The sequence below is a fragment of the Lathyrus oleraceus genome, chromosome 3 (assembly GCF_024323335.1).
Source record: "Lathyrus oleraceus cultivar Zhongwan6 chromosome 3, CAAS_Psat_ZW6_1.0, whole genome shotgun sequence".
Taxonomy (NCBI): Eukaryota; Viridiplantae; Streptophyta; class Magnoliopsida; order Fabales; family Fabaceae; genus Lathyrus; species Lathyrus oleraceus.
This window is the reverse complement of record NC_066581.1, coordinates 196646673-196655892: the sequence shown is the minus strand read 5'-3', so window position 1 is coordinate 196655892 and position 9220 is coordinate 196646673. Positions and strand designations below refer to the sequence as shown.

The window sequence follows — 9220 nt, the reverse complement described above, 5'->3', positions numbered from 1 at the left end:
GGTTGCATGATGGGTGTAGAGATCAGTGTGCTCTTTAATAATTGAAAAGCCTAAAGACATCGATCATCGAAAATAAATTTTGTGTCCTTCATCAACAAATCAGTTAGGGGTTTGATTATCTTCGAGAAGTCCTTTATGAATCACTAGTAGAAACCATCGTGTCCTAGAAAGCTCCGGACCTCTCTTACAGTCTTAGGAGGTTGCAAATTTTCTATTACCTCAACTTTTGCTCTGTCAACCTCTATACCTCTAGCAGAAACTGAGTGTCCGAGAACAATGCCTTCTTTAACCATGAAGTGACACTTCTCCCAGTTCAATATGAAGTTTACCTTGACACATATTTGTAGAACCTTTTCTAGATTTACTAAACAATTATCGAAGCTCGACCCATACATAGAGAAATCGTCCATGAAGACTTCCATTATATCCTTAGTAAAATTAGCAAAGATTGCCATCATGCATCGTTAAAAAGTAGCAAGGGCATTGCATAGCCTGAATGGCATCCGCCTGTAAGCGAAAGTACCATAGGGGCACGTAAAGGTATTCTTTTCTTGATCATTAGGGTATATCGGGATCTGGAAAAATCCCGAGTATCTATCCAGGTAACAAAAATGTGAATGGCTAGCTATGCGCTCTAGCATATGGCCGATTAAAGAAAAGGGGAAGTGATCTTTCCTTATGGCTTTGTTCAATTTCCTATAATCGATACACATCCTTCATCCAATCACTGTGCGTGTCGCTAACGAATTGCTCTCTCATTTTTAATAATGGGCATACCACCTTTCTTTGGTACTACATGTACTGAGCTTACCCATTTGTTGTCTGAGGTTGGATATATAATTCATGCATCAAGAAGTTTCATAACTTCCATCTTACCTACTTCACTCATGTTGGGGTTCAACCGTCTTTGGTTCTCTCGAGAGGTTCTAGAATCCTCTTCTAGCATTATCTGGTGCATGCACACAAATGGGGGTATTCCTTTAAGGTATCTCATGGTGTACCTTATAACTTCGAGATATCTCTTTAGTACAACAAGTAGTTTATTAATTTCTTCTTTATCAAGGATGACATTGACTATAACAGGGTGATTCAGTTCAGCGTATAAGAATTCATATCTAAGGGTTTTTGGTAGCTCCGAAAGTTCTACTTTAGGGTGTTTTGTGTCGGGTATCGAATTGGGAGTCAAGGTGAGGCATTCGTCTAAACCTTCAACATTAATAATTCAACCTCTGCCTTTTCTATGTCCAAAGTCGAAGGTGCAACTGGATATTCAGCGGGTGGCGCTTCAACCAATAACTTTATTTTCTCCTTGCCGACTTCAAAGGTTAGTTTTCCTTGTTTCACATCTATGATCGCACCGAAAATGGCTAGAAAGGGTCTTCCTAATATGATGGGGATGTTTGAGTCTTTCTTTATGTCCGTCACTGTAAAGTCTGTAGGAATATAAAACTAGACAATACACACTAGAATGTTTTCCAGCATACCTACATGGTACTTAACAGAACGATCAACTAGCTGGAGGGACATCCTTGTAGTTCTTATGTCTCCTAATTTTAGCCTCTCATAAATTGGTAGGGACATCAAGCTAACGCTAGCTCCCATATCACAAAGGGATTTGTCGATGACAAATTTTCCAATTACATAGGGAATGGAAAACTACCTGGGTCTTTCAACTTAGGTGGCATATTATTTTGAATAATGGCGATGCATTATGCAGTGAGCGCCACCATCTCGTCATCTTCAATTTTTCTTTTGTTTGATAGGCTCTCTTTGAGGAACTTGGCATAAGAGGACATTTGTGTAATTGCCTCTGTAAAAGGGACAGTAATGTGGAGTTTCTTTAAGAGCTCGACGAACTTCTTAAATTGATCCTCGTTCTTAGATTTGACAGGTCTTTAAGGGTATGGTATACGTGGCTTATAAGGTGTTAGAGGTACATATGGCTTTTCTTTCTTGACAGTCTCTTTTGTTATGGTCGATTGCTCACTGTTAGATCTTGGTTCTCCTATTTGTATCTTTTCAATCGCTTTCTCCGGTTCCTTCTCAACTCTCTTATACATCGTCTGGTCTATAACTCTAGGATCAACGAGTGAATTCAATTTCATCACACTTTGTAGTGTGGTGGCATTAGCATGGCCCTTTGGATTGGGTTGTGGTTGGCCTAGAAATGTGCCAGCAGGAGTAGCAGGAGCAACTTGTTATTGAGCTACTTTAATAATTGGGTCTCAAGCATCTTCTTGTGGGTAGCCATGGTGTCAATCTTATTTTCCAATTGTTTAATCTGATCATTTGTGTGAACGTTTTGGTTCAGAAATTCCATTTTTTATTGGGATTGAGATAGGACAAAATTATCCACTATCAGCTCCAAGTTGGAATTTTTAGGTGCGGAAGGAGCAACAAAGGCTCCTTTTTGGAAACCTGGAGGTGTGGTTGGCGGTGGACTAGGAGCAAATAATGTATTGTTGTTCTTGTAGGAAAAATTTAGATGATTTATCCATCTAGGGTTGTAAGTGTTTGAGTAAGGATTTCCTTGTGCATAGTTTACTTGGTTAGGGGAAGTTCCTGCCACTAGCTGATAGTCTGTAGCGGCATGCCCTTGGACTCTATAAATTTCACAATTAGGACTCACATCATCTACGGTAGTTGTCGGTGTAATGGTTAGATTGTCATTTTTTGTGTGTAAGTTCATCGACCTTAGCACTTACATGGTCTAGGCTATTGACTTCGTACATGCCTCCCTTAGGTTGGGATCTCTCTATAGAAGCACGCTCACTTCCCTACTGATAGTGGTTTTGGGCCTTTTTTATGAGTTGATGGGATTCCTGGAAGGGTTTGTTCATTAGAGCGCCGCCAGCTACGACGTTGAAGCTACACGAATTATACCCGACGCATCACACGCTCAAAGATACAACAGAGTCGCCATCGAACTTTATTTATTCCCGAAGGAAAGGGAAAACATCCATAAAACCCGGGGCAAAGAGAAATGGGTAAGGAAGTCAGTTATGCAAGGGGAAGGTATTGGCATCCCTTATCCATGGTACTCCATGGAAACCGTTTTGGATGTTCTTTTGTAAGAATAGGTATTATTATCTGAAGATTACTCGCGAAAGGGGAAACGGGGGTTAATAAATAGATGTGAAAAAAGGTAAGAAATAGATAAGTGTGAGAAAATGAGAGGAATAATAATTGTGCTCGCCAAGGATTTGAACCATCGTGCCTACGTATCCTCATTCGTGCAATGAGGAAATCAGAGCTCCGTAGTTCGTGGAACTAGGACGAATACATTAGTTGTTTTTAGTGAACAATATTAACATTTGTGTTTTACCATCGACTGGCTTGTATGCTCGAGCATGTGAGCTTTAAGCGTCTGTCTGTTTGTGGTAGAATGGATGAACTCGGATCACACTCTAGCAGTTAAACGTTGCTTGCTCGCACATGCAGGCTTAAGCATCATTCACGGTAGAACGGAAGTAACATGTCATTTCTTAAAAGGTTTTAAACTAAAATGAGGCCCAAAGGCAAAATTGAATTTGATGGGGTGAGTTTGCTTTTATTCTGAAAAGAGAGTCATGATTTGAATCGTACTAAAGTCTATGAATGAAGATGAATACAGTGAGCAACTGGGTCATTCGTCCCGCACCCAAAGATATTCAGAATGAGGATAGGAGTTCTCCACTCCCACCCTTTCTCCATTGCTTAAGACTCGTATTGTACAATTCTAGTCGTATGGTTAATTGTTTTTGAATTTATTCACAAAATGATTTTAGTTTTACTGGGAGAGCAAAAGGGATAGAAAAGAAACCCTAGGAGGTTGAGGTTTGATCTTCATTTTGTTCTTCATGTCTGTGTAGAAAGACTTATCAACTATTCAATTTAAATTGCACTAAAGTCTATGAATAGAGGAGAATACAGTGAGCAACTAGGCCATTTGTCCCGTACCCAAAGATATTCAGAATGAGGATAGAAATTCTCCACTCTCACCTCTTCTCTATTACTCAAGGCTCGTGACGTGCAATTTGCATCATAACCGATGAGTGTTGAAGTTGAATTCCCTTGCAGCTTCCTGTGATGAAGGATTGTCTTTGAAGAAAGAAGAGACTTGACAATCAACTTGAATCAAATTGTGCTAAAGTCTACAAATAGAGGTGAATACAGTGAACAACTAGGTCATTCGTCCCGTACCTAAAGATATTCAAAATGAGGATAGAAATTATCCACCGTCATCCCTTCTCTATTGCTTAAGACTCATGACACACAATTTGACTCATTGAATTTGACCTTTATAGTGTTTGAGTAGTAATCCAGTCTGTCTTATACTGATTTGAATTCTTGAACTTGTGTTTTAATCTTGATTAAAGTCTTGAGATCCAGTATCCAGTACAACTCTTGAACACAAAGACTTGTCCTATCAAATGATAAAGGGTCTTTTGATCACTTGAACAGGCTTGGGAAATTAAGCACAGTCAAAGGATTTAGTTGATCAAAGCGTACTTTGACCAACTTAATCAGTTGGGAAAAAGTTAGTTGAAAGTGAATATACAACAACCTACTTTATTGCAAATTCTGAATCCTCGAGACTATCTTATCGGTTTTATTTTGCAAGTCTATGTAACAATTCAACAACAAAAATATCAAAAGTTCAATCATAGACTTTGTGGAGGCAATATATGAGCTACCAAACAATATTTTAGGCTTTTCTAGTATTCATGAGCAAGGCTATAGAAACAAACCCAGGTGTTGTTCTGTTGTATACTAGGTGTAAAATCTTCAGTCCATAGTAAAAGTTAACAAACTTGAAGAGATTTCAAAAATCCGAAGCTTTGACTCGCACACATCTTCTAGAGACAAAAAAAAAAAAGTGAATTCAAAGAATCCTTTTTCCAAGGAGATGACACCCCACTTTCCTGAGCAAATGTTTTGGGTGTATTTGATGTTTCAGAATGTTTATTGGTTTGGATTGTTTTTGGTTTCGAAACTAGAAAAGTCCAAGAAATATGAAATGGTTCCATAGTAGAACTGGAAAAAGAACAACATTTGAGAAGAAGATGAACAATTATGAACACTGTTAAATTTTCCAAAATGATGAATTAAATAATATAATCGGTCAAAAGATATTATTTATTTATATTTTTATTGATGTATATTTTTTTAATATTTATAAATCAATCCAAATTTTAATTATATAATACAATATTATTTAATTAAAATTGTTTTTAAGAAGAAGAAAAAAACAAGAATATTATTCAAAAAATATTTATTTAATTAAAGTAAAATACAACTGAATGACACAGAACGTTCCACTTAGATTATGAAAAAAAAGAATATAGAACGTTCCACTTAGAAGTAAGAACTTCACAATATCTTTTAAGAAAGATGATTTAAGAAAAGAAAAAGAAACGAGCCATCAGTGACTCAAAAAGAAAACAAACATAAACTTAACAAGCTTCTTTTATTTATCACCATGATACATAATTACTCAACGGTGAGTACCCCCAGTTCCATACCCGGTGGCATTTGGATTTCCGCCGGTTCCAGTGGTGTGGTGTCGACCCTGCCCCAAGGTGTTCCCAGCCGAGGCCGCAGCATTGTGATTACGCGCCGCCTGCTTATCCAGCTCAGCCTGGGCAACCCTTTCATCTTTCTTCTGTGTTGCCAACTCCTTCTCCAAGGGATTATGTGCCGTCATCTTCTCAGTTTTCTCCTGGACGTTAGCCTTGGTCTTCTCCAAACCAGACTTGGCTGAAGCACCAATGTTAGCAGCTGTTTCTTTGGTCTTCTCCATTTTTAGAATTTACCTTGTTCAACTATCAACTCTGGTTTTTATAAAGTGATTTCCTTTTTCTTTTTAGAAAGGATAGATATGTTGATGTTGAAGAGCATGATGCATTCTATCCATTATATAGATTTAGGTCCTACTTTGTCACGCGTTAGATTATTGAACACGTGGCAGTTGGTGAAGATCTTTTTACACCTGTTTTGAGAGGTGTCTTGGTAAATACTTGTACCGACATAGTGTACCGACATAATGTGAATGATTAAGAAACGACGCGTGGCAAACAACCACTCTTTAGGTGAAGATTTATGTCGGTCGGTAATCATAAAAATAATAGATAAGATATGCTGCGAATCGGTTTATTTGTAACAAGTCAGTGTAATGGTATTTTATGTTACGGTTCATCTTGATTGAAATGATATATGCTAAGATCACTTTCAACCGTGATTTCGACTGAAAAATCATCATTTGATTACTCAAATTTGTGATGAATATTTCATTATTGTGACATATCGAACCATTCTAATATCAAATATGTCTACCTCTCTCAAGACAATAGACAATAGACGTGGTGCTAGAGATAAAATGTCTCTATATATTAGATGTAAGGAAAAAAAACATTTTATATCACCGACCACTATAGCACAAGATGAAATAATCTCCGCACTCTTAGAGAAACACTATTAGAGAAACGATTCAGATGATTCAGTGTCTCTTCGACAAAGACAATGTTTTCATTATCATGCTCATGACTGACTCTGACGCTAGGATAAGCGTAAGCTCTATTTTATGAGAATTTGAAGACGGGACCAATGTCTATAACGGTGGGATGATGTTATGCATAGACTATTACCCCAACAAAACAAGGTCATCAATAAGAAAAGTATCCTCTTTTTATAGGAATGATGACTTACTCGATCAACTTAAGAGAGCCAAGTTTTTCTTCAAGATTGACCTACGCGCAAATTCGAATTAAGAGTTCAAATTCAACAAAAACCGCCATTAGAGGCCGATAGACACATTATGAATTTCTACTAATGCCTTTTGATGTGACAAGCGCTCCAACTATTTTCATGGATTATATAAACTCTGTTCCAACCTTACCTCGATTGATTCATGGTGACCCCAAACTTCCTATGAGCACGAGGAAGGTATGAAGATTGTACTTGTGAATTTTAGATGTTTGAAGTGAAATTTCTCAGACATATAATTTCATAAGGTGGTGTGGTTGTAGATTATAAGACCCTAATTTTTATCCTAAGATCCCTTATGCTATCTCATCATATACATTGTCTTTGGGATCACACTTTGGCATCCTCCTTACTCCTCATTCATTGGATTTACATTGGGTTTACATTGGGATAGATCATCAAGCACATTTGATTGTATCATACTTTGTTTTTTTATGTTTACTAATCAAAATGCCAAAATATATCCATGTATAGCTTTGTTTCTTTTGTAGGTAATATGTGCATCCATCAATGCCCCATCAAATTCACAAATAGGGTTTGAGACCCTCAGTGCAAAGAGATCAATCAAGAGATGATTCACAATGGTTCTAGACATCATATATGGATCCCCATGATCTTCATTTATCATTTGGATAAAGAATTCATCAAGAATTTGAAGTTAGTTTGCATTGGAAATCCTAATTCATCTGGGTATCTTGTGTGACTTCCTCAACAAGTTTCTTTAACAATTGGTCCAATATATCAAGGGATACTTTACTCCACATCATATTATGCATATATTATCCTCCATGAGTCCAAAAGATCAAAAGAACTCCGAGTTTGCAAGTTGGTTCAAAGAGGTTGACCAGAGGAAGTCAACTGATCAAAACTGGGGTTCACTAGACCATATATCCTATCATATTTGTCATATCAAAATGATTCCAAGAGAAATGTTACTCCTTATGACATTCCAAACAACTTCCATGTTGACATCAAGAGCTAGTTTTGCTTGGAAAGTCATTTTTTATGGTGGAAGATTATAAGTCATTTTTTTTGTGCCCTGGTCAGGAGGTCAACTTCCAAGGACCATAACTTGCTCATCTTTTATGATATGAATACCATCCAAGTTTCATGATCAATTTCAAAATATATTCTACAACTTTAATTCTTTGAGAAATATCAAATTCAACTTGCAAGGGCATGTGCCAAGAGGAAACATTATAGGTCATTTTGGGCCATCACCATTGAACAAACAATTTTCCTCAACTTCTAAAATGCATAACTCCCTCATGACAAATCCAAATGAGGTCAAATTTGTGACCAAATTTAATAGTATTAAAATAGCTACAACTTTGATTAAGAGACCATTTCCATTTTGAAGCTCATTGAAACAATTATTCAAGGTGGAGGAAGTGGTCATTTGACTTGGTACTTAAAAAAAAATCAATTATGTTTGATTTCTCAAACTTCCACCTCAAAATTAATCATGATCCAAGATTAAAATGGAAAAGTGTTCAACATGAAAGTTGTTCCCCTTGATGTCGCCTTTCCAAAAAGTCCAAGATCACTTCATTAGGACAAGATTTGAGGGACTTACACATGGTGCCTTTGTTGGATTTATTTTGGCAAGTTTTGGATTCAAATGATCATTCCTCTTTGCATGCTTCCATGTGATGACCTCGGTATTCATTATGCACGAATTGAAGTTGGATTGCATCATTGATTGGGCTTAATTCATTGCTCATGCATTTATGCACCATTATTTCTAATTTTGGCAAAATTTCAAAGGGTGCAAAACTAAATTACATTGCCTATATAATCAAGTGCATTGCCTTAAGAACAACACACACACCTTGCCCAAGCTTTGCCAAGTGATCCCAGAACCTCACACCATAGAATTTCTTGAAGGTTTCTTTGAAATCGAGTTTGAATTTCACCTTCTGTTTTGAGATTCAAACTCCAAGGATTCATTGTCTTTTTCATCTCAATTGGTCACTGCAAGCAAGAGGAGGAAGAATCAAGCAAATTCAGATCAAGATCAAGTTAGATTCAAGCTACCCGAAGGTGATTTTTCAAGAACTTTGAGCTTTCGATTCTCTCTCATTTCTTCACTATTCTCTTTGATTTTTGGTTGGCTGAAATCCTACCAATGTAGGCAACAAGATTGAGTTGCTTTGAGGTAAAATCGAAGCAACTCAATTCATGATCCTCAAAATTCAAATCCATGTATCTTTCAATATACTTGGAGTTGGCAGAAATTGAGGCCAGATTCGAGCTCCTGGACATTTTTCCTTTAAAACCATATCTTTACTTTTTATTTTGGTGGTGGTTTATGGTGGACCAGTCCGGTGAGGTCAACCGGAGAAGATGACCGGAGCTAGGGCTCCGGTGGTGTGCTGACATTGCCCAGACAATCTGATCATGAATCCACGTTCTAATCTTAGCCCTTGCTTTTGAATACCACGCGTGTACACACGTTGACTGAGGTGTTTGATGG

General features: G+C 37.3%; 1 protein-coding gene across 1 annotated transcript; it reads right to left on the bottom strand.

Moving 5' to 3' along the window:
* Nucleotides 1–5283: 5283 nt before the first annotated feature.
* LOC127126236 (18 kDa seed maturation protein) lies at nt 5284–5877 on the bottom strand. The gene has a single exon (XM_051055122.1). It carries the CDS (start codon nt 5780–5782, stop codon nt 5477–5479), a length of 306 nt encoding a protein of 101 aa, XP_050911079.1. The 5' UTR covers nt 5783–5877; the 3' UTR covers nt 5284–5476.
* Nucleotides 5878–9220: the final 3343 nt, after the last annotated feature.